This window comes from Mytilus californianus, unplaced genomic scaffold, assembly GCF_021869535.1.
Source record: "Mytilus californianus isolate M0D057914Y unplaced genomic scaffold, xbMytCali1.0.p SCAF_3, whole genome shotgun sequence".
NCBI classification, from domain to species: domain Eukaryota; kingdom Metazoa; phylum Mollusca; class Bivalvia; order Mytilida; family Mytilidae; genus Mytilus; species Mytilus californianus.
The window spans coordinates 103,356,423-103,373,101 of NW_026262679.1; the positions used below are offsets into that span (position 1 = coordinate 103,356,423).

Here is a 16,679-nt window from a genome sequence, read left to right on the forward strand (position 1 = left end):
GTGAGTCTTGTCTTGTGTAGACGAAACGCGAGTATGGTGTTCTAAATTATAAGTCTGGTATCTTAGATTATTAGTCTGGTATCTTAGATTATAAGCCTGGTATCTTAGATTATAAGCCTGGTATCTTAGATTATAAGTCTTGTATCTTAGATTATAAGTCTTGTATCTTAGATTATAAGCCTGGTATCTTAGATTATAAGTCTGGTATCTTAGATTATAAGTCTGGTATCTTAGATTACAAGCCTGGTATCTTAGATTATAAGTCTGGTATCTTAGATTATAAGCCTGGTAACTTAGATTATAAGCCTGGTAACTAAGATGAGGGTTTTTTTTTATTCAAAAAGAAACTCTAATTGATTGAGCTTTTAACATTCCTGTTAATGACGTCATGTACTCTTTTTACTCACCTGATGTTGCTGATATTTTCATCAGCTTGAGCGATCAAATAGTTTAAAAACGGAGCTTTCGATTCATCAATTATATTTTCCTGATTAACTTGGCTTGGCCCATTTGGCTGAGCATCCCAATCCCACGTGTAATATATTTCTTCTGGGTTTGCCTTTATACCCTCTCTGGCCATTTTTAGGATCAATAACCGTTCCATCAGTTTGCCATTTGCCAATGTTACTTTTTCGCCGTCATTTAACCGTTCCATCAAAACTTTATCAAACGACGAACAGGTCAAATTTTCATAATACCTTCAAAATAAAGATTTCAACGTTTACTTAATTAAGTGTTTACTAATTCCATTAACTGTCAAAAACAATATGCATGTATCATTTGTATTCTATAAATTATTAAGCATTTCTTTCCTAACACTTTTGGAATTATCCGAAATGACGTAGGTTTTCACGTTTGGTGACATGAAATTATTTAAATAGCAAATACCTATTTATGAAAGTTAACGCATGTCGCGAATGTATGTTTCCTTCCATAAATATCGGGGCAGATTCAGTAATTGTATAAGGGGATTATATGGCGTTCCATTTATAAAATAAAATGCTTCGCTGGGCGCAGCTTGATACGACCGCAGAGGTCGAACCCTGAACAGTTGGGGCAAGTATGAACACAACATTCAAGCTTGATACAGCTCTGAATTTGGATTGTGATTAAATATTTGACACAGCATAGGTTTCTGACACAGAAAGAATGTGGTCTAAGAACTTCAATTTTTTTAATTTACCTATTATGGTCCAATGTCCAAAATCAAAATACATGGTTAGATTCAGCATATCAAAGAACCCCGTATATTCAATTTTTGTTGAAATCAAACAAAGTTTAATTTTGGACCCCAACTTGGACAAACTTGAAAACTGGTCCCATAATCAAAAATCTAAACACATGTTTAGATTCAGCATATCAAAGAACCCCAAAAATTCAATTTTTGTTAAAATTAAACAAAGTTTAATTTTGGACCCTTTTGACCTCAATATGAACCAATTTGATAGCAGGCCCACAAAATAAATAAAATGCTCCGCAGGGCGCAGCTTGATACGACCGCAGAGGTCGAACCCTGAACAGTTGGGGGAAGTATGGACACAACATTCAAGCTTGATACAGCTTTGGATTTGGATTTTGATTAAATATTTGACACAGCATAGGTTTCTAACACAGATTGAATGTGGTCTAAGAACTTAAAAATTTTAAATTGGACATTCACCTATTATGGTCCAATATCCAAAATCTAAATACATGGTTAGATTCAGCATATCAAAGAACCCCAAGAATTCAATTTTTGATGAAATCAAACAAAGTTTAATTTTGGACCCTTTTGACCTCAATGTGGACAAAGTTGATAACGGGGCCCAAAAATCAAAAATCTAAATACATGGTTAGATTCAGCATATCAAAGAACCCCATATATTCAATTTTTGTTGAAATCAAACAAAGTTTAATTTTGGACCCCAAATTGGACAAACTTGAAAACTGGGCCCATAATCAAAAATCTAAATACATGTTTAGATTCAGCATATCAAAGAACCCTAAGAATTCAATTTTTGTTAAAATCAAACTAAGTTTAATTTTGGACCCTTTGGACCTTAATGTAGACCAATTTGAAAACGGAACCAAAAATTAAGAATCTAAATACACGGTTAGATTCGGCATATCAAAGAACCCCAATAATTCAATTTTTGATGAAATCAAACAAAGTTTAATTTTGGACCCTTTTGACCTCAATGTGGACAAAGTTGATAACGGGGCCCAAAAATCAAAAATCTAAATACATGGTTAGATTCAGCATATCAAAGAACCCCATATATTCAATTTTTGTTGAAATCAAACAAAGTTTAATTTTGGACCCCGATTTGGACCAACTTGAAAACTGGGCCCATAATCAAAAATCTAAATACATGTTTAGATTCAGCATATCAAAGAAACCTAAGAATTCAATTTTTGTTAAAATCAAACTAAGTTTAATTTTGGACCCTTTGGACCTTAATGTAGACCAATTTGAAAACGGAACCAAAATTTAAGAATCTAAATACACAGTTAGATTCGGCATATCAAAGAACCCCAATAATTCAATTTTTGATGAAATCAAACAAAGTTTAATTTTGGACCCTTTGGACCTCAATGTGGACCAATTTAAAAACGGGGCCCAAAATCCAAAAACTAAATACACGGTTAGATTCAGCATATTAAAGAACCCCATGAAATCAAGAATAAAACCCCATTGAAATTGGTCAAGAAATAAGCAATTTATAGGAAGTATCTTCTTTTGCACAATCCTGTGCTATTAAATATTTCTTGCTATTGCGCAATACTGTACAATTGACAATTTCTTGCTATTGCGCAATATTGTGCTATTGGATATTTCTTGCTATTGCGCAATACTGTGCAATTGAAGATTTCTTGCTATTGCGCAATACTGTGCAATTGAAGATTTCTTGCTATTGTGCAATACTGTGCAATTGAAAATTTCTTGCTATTGCACAATACTTATTATATAATAATTTACACATCCTGTTTGGTGTGTATCTCCTACCATATCATTATTATTTGATTTTAAATATAAATCAGAAATAACCAACTTAAAATGGAAAATTTTAAAAGAAACAAAAAAGGAAAAAAAGAAAAAAAAGGAAAAAAAAATAAATCCCCCCCCCCAAATTTTTTGAACCCCCATTATGATTCATCACCCCCAAACTCAATCCCAGCCTTCCCTTTGTGGTATGGTACCTTGCAGTACAATTTCAGAGAGATCCATACACTTGAACACAAGTTATTGTCTGGAAACTAGAAAAAAATGTGTTTTTTGGCCCCTTTTTGGCCCCAAATTCCTAAACGTTTAGGGCAATTACCCCCAAACTCAAACCCAGCTTTCCCTTTGTGATATGGAACCTTGTAGTACAATTTCAGAAAGATCCATACACTTACACACAAGTTATTGTCATGAAACTAGAAACATGCTTGTGTTTTGCCCCTTTTTTGGCCCCTAATTCCTAAAATTTGGAGGCAATTACCCCCAAAATCAATCCCAGCATTCCTTTAGTGATATGGAACCTTGTGGTACAATGTCAGAGAGATCCATACACTAACACACAAGTTATGTCTGGAAGTTACAAAAATGCTTATTTTTGGCCCCTTTTTGGCCCCTAATTCCTTTACTGTTATTACCATAACCCCCAAAATCAATCCCAACCTTACTTTTGTGGTATTGAACCTTGTGGTAAAATTTCAAAAAGATCCATTCACTTAAACTAAAGTTAGAGTGCGAAAACCAATGTGTCTTCGGACGACGCCGGACGACGCCGGACGACGACGACGACGACGACGACGACGACGACGACGACGCCGGACGACGACGACGCCAACGTCATACCAATATACGACCACAAAAATTTTTTTGCGGTCGTATAAAAATCTAAATACATGGTAAGATTCAGCATATCAAAGAACCCCATATATTCAATTTTTGTTGAAATCAAACAAAGTTTAATTTTGGACCCCAATTTGGACCAACTTGAAAACTGGGCCAAAAATCTAAAATCTAAATACATGTTTAGATTCAGCATATCAAAGAACCCCATATATTCAATTTTTGTTGAAATCAAACAAAGTTTAATTTTGGACCCCAACTTGGACCAACTTGAAAACTGGTCCCATAATCAAAAATCTAAACACATGTTTAGATTCAGCATATCAAAGAACCCCAAAAATTCAATTTTTGTTAAAATCAAACTAAGTTTAATTTTGGACCCTTTGGACCTCAATGTAGACCAATTTAAAAAACGGGACCCAAAATTAAAAATCTAAATACACGGTTAGATTTGGCATATCAAAGAACCCCAATAATTAAATTTTTGATGAAATCAAACAAAGTTTAATTTTGGACCCTTTTGACCTCAATATGAACCAATTTGATAGCGGGCCCACAAATAAAAAATCTAAATACATGGTAAGATTCAGCATATCAAAGAACCCCATATATTCAATTTTTGTTGAAATCAAACAAAGTTTAATTTTGGACCCCAATTTGGACCAACTTGAAAACTGGGCCAAAAATCTAAAATCTAAATACATGTTTAGATTCAGCATATAAAAGAACCCCATATATTCAATTTTTGTTGAAATCAAACAAAGTTTAATTTTGGACCCCAACTTGGACCAACTTGAAAACTGGGCCCATAATCAAAAATCTAAACACATGTTTAGATTCAGCATATCAAAGAACCCCAAGAATTCAATTTTTGTTAAAATCAACCTAAGTTTAATTTTGGACCCTTTGGACCTTAATGTAGACCAATTTAAAAACGGGACCCAAAATTAAAAATCTAAATACACGGTTAGATTTGGCATATCAAAGAACCCAAATAATTCAATTTTTGATGAAATCAAACAAAGTTTAATTTTGGACACTTTTGACCTCAATATGAACCAATTTGATAGCGGGTCCACAAATAAAAAATCTAAATACATGGTAAGTTTCAGCATATCAAAGAACCCCAAGAATTCAATTTTTGATGAAATCAAACAAAGTTTAATTTTGGACCCTTTTGACCTCAATGTGGACAAAGTTGATAACGGGGCCCAAAAATCAAAAATCTAAATACATGGTTAGATTCAGCATATCAAAGAACCCCATATATTCAATTTTTGTTGAAATCAAACAAAGTTTAATTTTGGACCCCGATTTGGACCAACTTGAAAACTGGGCCCATAATCAAAAATCTAAATACATGTTTAGATTCAGCATATCAAAGTACCCTAAAAATTCAATTTTTGGTAAAATCAAACTAAGTTTAATTTTGGACCCTTTTGACCTTAATGTAGACCAATTTGAAAACGGAACCAAAAATTAAGAATCTAAATACACGGTTAGATTCGGCATATCAAAGAACCCCAATAATTCAATTTTTGATGAAATCAAACAAAGTTAAATTTTGGACCCTTTGGACCTCAATGTGGACCAATTTAAAAACGGGGCCCAAAATCCAAAAACTTAATACACGGTTAGATTCAGCATATTAAAGAACCCCAAGAATTCAAGAATAAAACCCCATTGAAATTGATCAAGAAATAAGCAATTTATACGAAGTATCTTCTTTTGCACAATACTGTGCAATTGAATATTTCTTGCTATTGTGCAATACTGTACAATTGACAATTTCTTGCTATTGCGCAATATTGTGCTATTGGATATTTCTTGCTATTGCGCAATACTGTGCAATTGAAGATTTCTTGCTATTGCGCAATACTGTGCAATTGAAGATTTCTTGCAATTGTGCAATACTGTGCAATTGAAAATTTCTTGCTATTGCACAATACTTATAATATAATAATTTACACATCCTGTTTGGTGTGTATCTCCTACCATATCATTATTATTTGCTTTTAAATATTAATCAGAAATAACCAACTTAAAATGGAAAATTTTAAAAGAAAAAAAAAGGAAAAAAAGAAAAAAAAAGTGAAAAAAAAAAAATCCCCCCCCCAAATTTTTTGAACCCCCTTATGATTCATCACCCCCAAACTCAATCCCAGCCTTCCCTTTGTGGTATGGTACCTTGCAGTACAATTTCAGAGAGATCCATACACTTGAACACAAGTTATTGTCTGGAAACTAGAAAAATGCTTATTTTTGGCCCCTTTTTGGCCCCCAATTCCTAAACGTTTCGGGCAATTACCCCCAAACTCAATTCCAGCTTTCCCTTTGTGATATGGAACCTTGTAGTACAATTTCAGAAATATCCAAACACTAACACACAAGTTATTGTCATGAAACTAGAAAAATGCTTGTTTTTTGCCCCTTTTTTGGCCCCTAATTCCTAAAATTTTGAGGCAATTACCCCCAAAATCAATTACAGCCTTCCCTTTGTGATATGGAACCTTGTGGTACAATGTCAGAGAGATCCATACACTTACACACAAGTTATTGTCTGGAAGTTACAAAAATGCTTATTTTTGGCCCCTTTTTGGCCCCTTATTCCTTAACTGTTGGTACCATAACCCCCAAAATCAATCCCCACCTTCCTTTCGTGGTATTAAACCTTATGGTAAAATTTCATGGAGATCCATTCACTTGAACTAAAGTTAGAGTGCGAAAACCAATGTGTCTTCGGACGACGCCGGACGACGCCAGACGACGACGACGACGACGACGACGACGACGACGACGCCAACGTCATACCAATATACGACCAAAAAATTTTCAATTTTTGCGGTCGTATAAAAACCACTTTCTACATTTTTGCGTCCGAATCGCGCATTTCTGTATTCACCTTAATCAGAAACGCTTATACCCCAAAAAAGCGTTTATGGCCTATTTTTTGTCGAGTTTACGACTTTAAAGAAAATAAAATGCTCCGCTGGGCGCAGCTTGATACGACCGCAGAGGTCGAACCCTGAACAGTTGGGGCAAGTATGAACACAACATTCAAGCTTGATACAGCATGAATTTGGATTGTGATTAAATATTTGACACAGCATAGGTTTCTGACACAGAATGAATGTGGTCTAAGAACTTAAAAAAAATTTAATTTACCTATTCAAACCATATCATTATTATTTGCTTTTATATATAAATCAGAAATAACCAATTTAAAATGGAAAATTTCAAAGAAAAAAAAAGGAAACAAAAATCCCCCCCCCAAATTTTTTGAACCCCCTTATGATTCATCACCCCCACACTCAATCCCAGCTTTCCCTTTGTGATATGGTACCTTGCAGTACAATTTCAGAGAGATCCATACACTTGAACACAAGTTATTGTCTAGAAACTAGAAAAATGCTTGTTTTTTTGCCCCTTTTTGGCCCCAAATTCCTAAACATTTAGGGCAATTACCCCCTAACTCAAACCCAGCTTTCCCTTTGTGATATGGAACCTTGTAGTACATTTTCATAAAGATCCATACACTTACACACAAGTTATTGTCCTAAAACTAGAAAAATGCTTGTTTTTTGCCCCTTTTTGGCCCCTAATTCCTAAAATTAAAAGGCAATTACCCCCAAAATCAATCCCAGCCTTCCCTTTGTGGTATGGTACCTTGCAGTACAATTTCAGAGAGATCCATACACTTGAACACAAGTTATTGTCTAGAAACTAGAAAAATGCTTATTTTGACCCCTTTTTGGTCTCTTATTCCTAAACGTTTTGGGCAATTACCCCCAAACTCAATTCCAGCTTTCCCTTTGTGATATGGAACCTTGTAGTACAATTTCAGAAAGATCCATAGACTTACACACAAGTTATTGTCATGAAACTAGAAAAATGCTTGTTTTTTGCCCCTTTTTGGCCCCTAATTCCTAAAATTTAAAGGCAATTACCCCCAAAATCAATCCCAGCCTTCCCTTTGTGGTATGGTACCTTGCAGTACAATTTCAGAGAGATCCATACACTTGAACACAAGTTATTGTCTAGAAACTAGAAAAATGCTTATTTTGACCCCTTTTTGGTCTCTTATTCCTAAACGTTTTGGGCAATTACCCCCAAACTCAATTCCAGCTTTCCCTTTGTGATATGGAACCTTGTAGTACAATTTCAGAAAGATCCATAGACTTACACACAAGTTATTGTCATGAAACTAGAAAAATGCTTGTTTTTTGCCCCTTTTTTTGCCCCTAATTCCTAAAATTTTGAGGCAATTACCGGTCCCCCCAAAATCAATCCAAGCATTCCCTTTGTGATATGGAACCTTGTGGTACAATGTCGGAGATATCCATACACTAACACACAAGTTATGTCTGGAAGTTACAAAAATGCTTATTTTTGGCCCCTTTTTGGCCCCTAATTCCTTAACTCCTTGAACCATAACCCCCACAATCAATCCAAACCTTCCTTTTGTGGTATTGAACCTTATGGTAAAATTTCATAGAGATCCATTAACTAAAACTAAAGTTAGAGTGCGAAAACCAATGTGTCTTCGGACGACGACGACGACGACGACGCCAACGTCATACCAATATACGACCGCAAAATTTTTTTGCGGTCGTATAAAAACCTGCATAATGACAAACGATGAAACCTGTATGATTTTCCGTCGCTTTTTTGGGCGAAAAATGGGTGCAATTTGGATGAAGTGACGTTATTTTAAAACACGGATAGTGGTTGATGGTGATCAAACTCCTCCAAAACGGCTATAAGTGCGGTAAAAAACTTCAGACTTTAAAATAATGCATATGTGATGAAAAAAAAAATGTAAATATTTAATAGGACAGATGCGGGTTATAATTTTGGCGCTAACATTTCTATTTTTGTTGAGAGGAAAAATCCTATACCGGGTAAAACTTTTTATCAAGTGTGAAGGGTAATTTATTCGGGTTAATTAACCCGGGTTCGACCCGATGAAGATCTTATAGTGTGAACACGGTATAAGCTTAGTTTTTAAAGGAGTTCACTTCATCAAAAAAAATATATAGCATTCAGAAAATAAGTTTATACAGAATGACAAAACAAACCTACCACAAAATTCTTCAAACAATTTACCATAGAAAAGAAGAAAAAAAATCCAAAATGTCATTAATCATTAATACAATATCTATTAATAATCTATAAAATTTATCTGTAATTATCTTTAAATGTCTAATAATGAACAGTAAATTTCAAACTTTATTTATACTGTCCTACAGATCTTATCATCATCAATAGATTGAATAAATCTGTCACTACAATTACAATTGTGTGATAAGATATTTACCAGAGGCTTTGTTATCTGATAACAGGTGAAAATTATTTAAAAACACTTAGTGTAATCAAACTTTATATATATAATTAATAGTTCCCAATATTTTTTCTTTCATTTTGTCACAAACTAATATAGATCTGCAACTTATCTATCAATGTCAACAATGTTATCTACACAATGTAATGTAATGGAATATATCCTTCAATAAAAATAGATTATTATCTAATGAAAATGATATTTACAAATCACCAATTCTGTTCAAAGGGAAATAACTCAATCATATAATAAGTATAACTTTTTGCTACTAAAAGGTCGACAACTCAACAACGAGAAAAGCTAAAATCGTGAAAATTGAACTTGACCTTCATTTAGTTACAGGAAACAACATATCTAAATTTGCATGTTAATGAATGGACACTGTTTGGCAGCCGCCCGCCCGCCCGCCCGCCCGCCGTACATCCCCAAATCAATAACCGATTTTTCCTTCGAAAGTCTGGTTAATAAAATGCTCCGCTGGGGCGCAGCTTGATACGACCGCAGAGGTCGAACCCTGAACAGTTGGGGCAAGTATGGACACAACATTCAAGCTTGATACAGCACTGAATTTGGATTGTAATTAAATATTTGACACAGCATAGGTTTCTGACACAGAATGAAAGTGGTCTAAGAACTTATTTACCTATTCAAACCATATCATTATTATTTGCTTTTATATATAAATCAGAAATAACCAATTTAAAATGGAAAATTTTAAAGAAAAAAAAGGGGAAAAAAATCCCCCCCCAATTTTTTGAACCCCCTTATGATTCATCACCCCAAAACTCAATCCCAGCCTTCCCTTTGTGGTATGGTACCTTGCAGTACAATTTCAGAGAGATCCATACACTTGAACACAAGTTATTGTCTGGAAACTAGAAAAATGCTTGTTTTTTTTGCCCCTTTTTGGCCCCAAATTCCTAAACGTTTATGGCAATTACCCCCAAACTCAAACCCAGCTTTCCCTTTGTGATATGGAACCTTGCAGTACAATTTCATAAAGATCCATACACTTACACACAAGTTATTGTCCTGAAACTAGAAAAATGCTTGTTTTTTTGCCCTTTTATTGCCCCTTATTATCAAAATTTTGAGGGAATTACCCCCAAAATCAATCCCAGCCTTCCCTTTGTGGTATGGTACCTTGCAGTACAATTTCAGAGAGATCCATACACTTGAACACAAGTTATTGTCTGGAAACTAGAAAAGTGCTTATTTTTGGCCCCTTTTTGGCCCCTTATTCCTAAACTTTTTGGGCAATTACCCCCAAACTCAATTACAGCTTTCCCTTTGTGATATGGAACCTTGTAGTACAATTTCATAAAGATCCATACACTTACACACAAGTTATTGTCATGAAACTAGAAAAATGCTTGTTTTTTGCCCCTTTTTGGCCCCTTATTCCTAAAATTTGGAGGCAATTACCCCCAAAATCAATCCCAGCATTCCCTTTGTGATATGGAACCTTGTGATACAATGTCAGAGAGATCCATAGACTTACACACAAGTTATTGTCATGAAACTAGAAAAATGCTTGTTTTTTGCCCCTTTTTGGCCCCTAATTCCTAAAATTTGGAGGCAATTACCCCCAAAATCAATCCAAGCATTCCCTTTGTGCTATGGAACCTTGTGGTACAATGTCAGAGAGATCCATACACTTACACACAAGTTATGTCTGGAAGTTACAAAAATGCTTATTTTTGGCCCCTTTTTGGCCCCTAATTCCTTAACTGTTAGTACCATAACCACCAAAATCAATCCCCACCTTCCTTTTGTGGTATTAAACCTTATGGTAAAATTTCATTGAGATCCATTCACTTAAACTAAAGTTAGAGTGCGAAAACTAATGTGTCTACGGACGACGACGACGACGACGACGCCAACGTCATACCAATATACGACCACAAAATTTTTTTTGCGGTCGTATAAAAAATGACTAAACGAAGTTTCAAATTCCTAAAAATCGTCACTACTGTCCATAATTGTTTTTAAACTTATCTGTATCATATATGTAACCGTGTACAATCTTACCACAATAATGTGTCAACTTTCTTCTCTTTCAAAGCTATGGCTTTCTTACTGTCCTCTGTGAGGTGCTTGTCCAAACTTTTCACGTGAGCATACGGAACTGGATGGGACTGGACCAATTCATTTAGATTATTTTCGTTAATATCTTTACAGCTGTGTACAATTGAATCTTCTGGAGCTGTGTTTCCAAAACAAAATCCTAGAAACCATGGTAATGCTGGAAAATCCTGAAAAGCATAGATGTATAAATTCAATGGAAAAGTATTGATTTGAATTTAGATAGAAGGGATTTTTCTTATCCAAACATGTTTAATTGCATTTAATATAAGCTTTACTAGATAATTTATAATCATAATTTTTTGGACATTACAAGTGTTATCATTTTTAGTGACAAGAACTAACAGATAAAACATATCGAATGTATTCGCTTCTTGTGCTCTATAGGACAATACACGAACGACTTATAGGATCAAGTACACCGTGTGTGCCCTATCACAATTCGTATGATCAAGGACACCGTGCTCCATAAGGATACATATTATCAAGGACATCTATTGAACAACTCGTATTTAAGGATATCTTGATCTATAACAACTCGTATGGCCAAGAACAACGTAATGCATAACAACTCGTATGACCAAGGACATCGGAATGCATAACAACTCGTATGACCAAGGACATCGTAATGCATAACAACTCGTATGACCAAGGACATCGGAATGCATAACAACTCGTATGACCAAGGACATCGTAATGCATAACAACTCGTATGACCAAGGACATCGTAATGCATAACAACTCGTATGACCAAGGATCGTTGACACCGTGCTCTATAACATCTCGTATGGTCAAGGAAACCGTGCTCTTTAACGATTCGTATGTTCAAGAACACCGTGCTCTATAACAACCCGTAACGTATGATCAAGAACACCGTCATATACGATGATCTTGTGAAATTCTTACGTGATAAAAATCGACAAATATTGATGGCAAATGTCAAATCTTTGTTCTGATATAATTAATTTTGACTTTTAACTGACTAAGCATCTTATTTGACAGGGAGTGTGCCCTTTTTAAATAAAATGCTTCGCAGGGCGCAGCTTAATACGATCAAAGTGGTCGAACCCTAAACAGTTGGTCAAGTATGGACACAACAGTCAAGCTTGATACAGCCCTGAATTTGGATTGTGATTAAATATTGTACACAACATAGGTTTCTGACACAGAATGAATGTGGTTTATGAAATAAACAAGCATTCTGAGAGTATTGCATGGCAATACATAGTCTCCTACCGGGTAAAAATTCATTATACTGGAACAAACTATAACTTGTCATAGTGTAAACAAAAAGAGAATATCAAGTCAATATCTTCAAGCATGACTAATAAACTGCTTCGCTAAGCGCAGCTGGATACGCCCGCAGAGGTCCAACCCTGAACAGTTGGGGCAAAAATGGAAACAATATTCAAGCTTGATTCAGGTCAGAATTTGGATTGTAATTAAATATTTGACATATTATAGGTTTCTGAGTAAATGTAGCCAAAGAACTTGAAATTGGTTATATGAATTGAATTTATGTTCAGTTAAAGATTTCTTGCTGTTGTGCAATACTTAGTAAATCTGTTGTCAGACTATAAACAAATAAAGTTCAATTTCTTCTCAATGTCATATTAGAAATTTATGAAAATAATAAAATGCTTCGCTGGGGCGCAGCTTGATACGACCGCAGAGGTCGAACCCTGAACAGTTGGGGCAAGTATGGACACAAAATTCAAGCTTGATACAGCTATGACTTTGGATTGTCATTAAATATTTGACACAGCATAGGTTTCTGACACAGGATGAATGTGGTGTAAGAACTGGAGAAAATTTAATTTACCTATTATGGTGGAATATCCATAAACTAAATTGTTTGTTAATTTCAATATATCAAAGAATATGTAGAATTCAATGTTTGATGTAATGTAATAAAGTTGAAATTTGGACCGTTTTTGTTCAATGTGGACCAATTTGGTAACATGTATAAATAATCAAAAATCTAAATACATGGGAGCCCATTTAAATACATCATAAAGGTATTAAAATAGAAAGTGACATCATAGTCATGGCTAAAAATAAACAAAAATCCTTAATCAGCAACATTTAAAGTAATATCTAAAAATAAAATTCCTTTGTAACCATAAAAGCCCATTTAAATACATCATAAAGATATTAAAATAGAAAATGACATCATAGTCATGGCTAAACATAGCAAAAAACCCTTAATCAGCATCATTTAACAGTAATATCTAATAAAATGCTTCGCTGGGGCGCAGCTTGATACGACCGCAGAGGTCGAACCCTGAACAGTTGGGGCAAGTATGGACACAAAATTCAAGCTTGATACAGCTATGACTTTGGATTGTCATTAAATATTTGACACAGCATAGGTTTCTGACACAGGATAAATGTGGTGTAAGAACTGGAAAAAATTTAATTTACCTATTATGGTGGAATATCCATAAACTAAATTGTTTGTTAATTTCAATATATCAAAGAATATGTAGAATTCAATGTTTGATGTAATGTAATAAAGTTGAAATTTGGACCGTTTTTGTTCAATGTGGACCAATTTGGTAACATGTATAAATAATCAAAAATCTAAATACATGGGAGCCCATTTAAATACATCATAAAGGTATTAAAATAGAAAGTGACATCATAGTCATGGCTAAAAATAAACAAAAATCCTTAATCAGCAACATTTAAAGTAATATCTAAAAATAAAATTCCTTTGTAACCATAAAAGCCCATTTAAATACATCATAAAGATATTAAAATAGAAAATGACATCATAGTCATGGCTAAACATAGCAAAAAACCCTTAATCAGCATCATTTAACAGTAATATCTAATAAAATGCTCCGCTGGGGCGCAGCTTGATACGACCGCAGAGGTCGAACCCTGAACAGTTGGGGCAAGTATGGACACAACATTCAAGCTTGATACAGCACTGAATTTGGATTGTAATTAAATATTTGACACAGCATAGGTTTCTCACACAGAATGAAAGTAGTCTAAGAACTTAAAATTTTTTAATTTACCTATTCAAACCATATCATTATTATTTGCTTTTATATATAAATCAGAAATAACCAATTTAAAATGGAAAATTTTAAAGAAAAAAAAGGAAAAAAAAATCCCCCCCCCAAATTTTTTGAAACCCCCTTATGATTCATCACCCCCAAACTCAATCCCAGCCTTCCCTTTGTGGTATGGTACCTTGCAGTACAATTTCAGAGAGATCCATACACTTGAACACAAATTATTGTCTGGAAACTAGAAAAATGCTTGGGTTTTTTGCACCTTTTTGGCCCCAAATTCCTAAAAGTTTCGGGCAATTACCCCCAAACTCAAACCAAGCTTTCCCTTTGTGATATGGAACCTTGCAGTACAATGTCATAAAGATCCATACACTTACACACAAGTTATTGTCATGAAACTAGAAAAATGCTTGTTTTTTTGCCCCTTTATGGCCCCTAATTCCTAACATTTTGGGACAATTACACCCAAAAACAATCCCAGCCTTCCCTTTGTGGTATGGTACCTTGCAGTACAATTTCAGAGAGATCCATACACTTGAACACAAGTTATTGTCTGGAAACTAGAAAAATGCTTATTTTTGGCCCCTTATTCCTAAACGTTTTGGGCAAGTACCCCCAAACTCAATTCCAGCTTTCCCTTTGTGATATGGAACCTTGTAGTACAATTTCATAAAGATCCATACACTTACACACAAGTTATTGTCATGAAACTAGAAAAATGCTTGTTTTTTGCCCCTTTTTGGCCCCTTATTCCTAAAATTTGGAGGCAATTACCCCCAAACTCAATTCCAGCTTTCCCTTTGTGATATGGAACCTTGTAGTACAATTTCATAAATATCCATACACTTACACACAAGTTATTGTCATGAAACTAGAAAATTGCTTGTTTTTTGCCCCCTAATTCCTAAAATTTGGAGGCAATTACCCCCAAAATCAATCCCAGCATTCAAACCCTCAATCAGCATCATTTAACAGTAATATCTAATAAAATGCTTCGCTGGGCGCAGCTTGATACGACCGCAGAGGTCGAACCCTGAACAGTTGGGGCAAGTATGGACACAACATTCAAGCTTGATACAGCTCTGAATTTGGATTGTGATTAAATATTTGACACAGCATAGGTTTCTGACACAGAAAGAATGTGGTCTAAGAACTTCAATTTTTTTAATTTACCTATAATGGTCCAATGTCCAAAATCAAAATACATGGTTAGATTCAGCATATCAAAGAACCCCATATATTCAATTTTTGTTGAAATCAAACAAAGTTTAATTTTGGACCCCAACTTGGACAAACTTGAAAACTGGTCCCATAATCAAAAATTTAAACACATGTTTAGATTCAGCATATCAAAGTACCCCAATAATTCAATTTTTGTTAAAATCAAACTAAGTTTAATTTTGGACCCTTTGGACCTTAATGTAGACCAATTTAAAAAACGGGACCCAAAATTAAAAATCTAAAAAACACAGTTAGATTTGGCATATCAAGGAACCCCAATAATTCAATTTTTGATGAAATCACACAAAGTTTAATTTTGGACCCTTTTGACCTCAATATGAACCAATTTGATAGCGGGCCCACAAATAAAAAATCTAAATACAGGGTAAGATTCAGCATATCAAAGAACCCCATATATTCATTTTTGTTGAAATCAAACAAAGTTTAATTTTGGACCCCAATTTGGACCAACTTGAAAACTGGGCCAAAAATCTAAAATCTAAATACATGTTTAGATTTGGCATATCAAAGAACCCCATATATTTAATTTTTGTTGAAATAAAACAAAGTTTTATTTTGGACCCCAACTTGGACCAACTTGTAAACTGGGCCCATAATCAAAAATCTAAACACATGTTTAGATTCAGCATATCAAAGAACCCCAAGAATTCAATTTTTGTTAAAATCAAACTAAGTTTAATTTTGGACCCTTTGGACCTTAATGTAGACCAATTTAAAAAACGGGACCCAAAATTAATAATCTAAAAACACAGTTAGATTTGGCATATCAAAGAACCCCATTAATTCAATTTTTGATGAAATCAAACAAAGTTTAATTTTGGACCCTTTTGACCTCAATATGAACCAATTTGATAGCGGGCCCACAAATAAAAAATCTAAATACATGGTAAGATTCAGCATATCAAAGAACCCCATATATTCAATTTTTGTTGAAATCAAACAAAGTTTAATTTTGGACCCCAATTTGGACCAACTTTAAAACTGGGCCAAAAATCTAAAATCTAAATACATGTTTAGATTCAGAATATCAAAGAACCCCATATATTCAATTTTTGTTGAAATCAAACAAAGTTTAATTTTGGACCCCAACTTGGACCAACTTGAAAACTGAGCCCATAATCAAAAATCTGAACACATGTTTAGATTCAGCATATCAAAGAACCCC

General features: G+C 34.4%; 1 protein-coding gene across 1 annotated transcript in view; it reads right to left on the reverse strand.

Moving 5' to 3' along the window:
- LOC127735619 (uncharacterized) overlaps positions 1–11,463 on the reverse strand; it is a 36,099-nt gene extending 24,636 nt beyond the window's left edge. Inside the window, exons 1-2 of the mRNA XM_052245853.1 lie at positions 11,193–11,463; positions 408–698 (exon numbers count right to left, since the gene is read on the reverse strand). Coding sequence (XP_052101813.1) covers positions 408–655 — 248 coding nt within the window. The 5' untranslated portion in view covers positions 656–698; positions 11,193–11,463. The remainder of the gene's footprint in view (positions 1–407; positions 699–11,192) is intronic.
- Between the last annotated feature and the right edge of the window lie 5,216 nt (positions 11,464–16,679).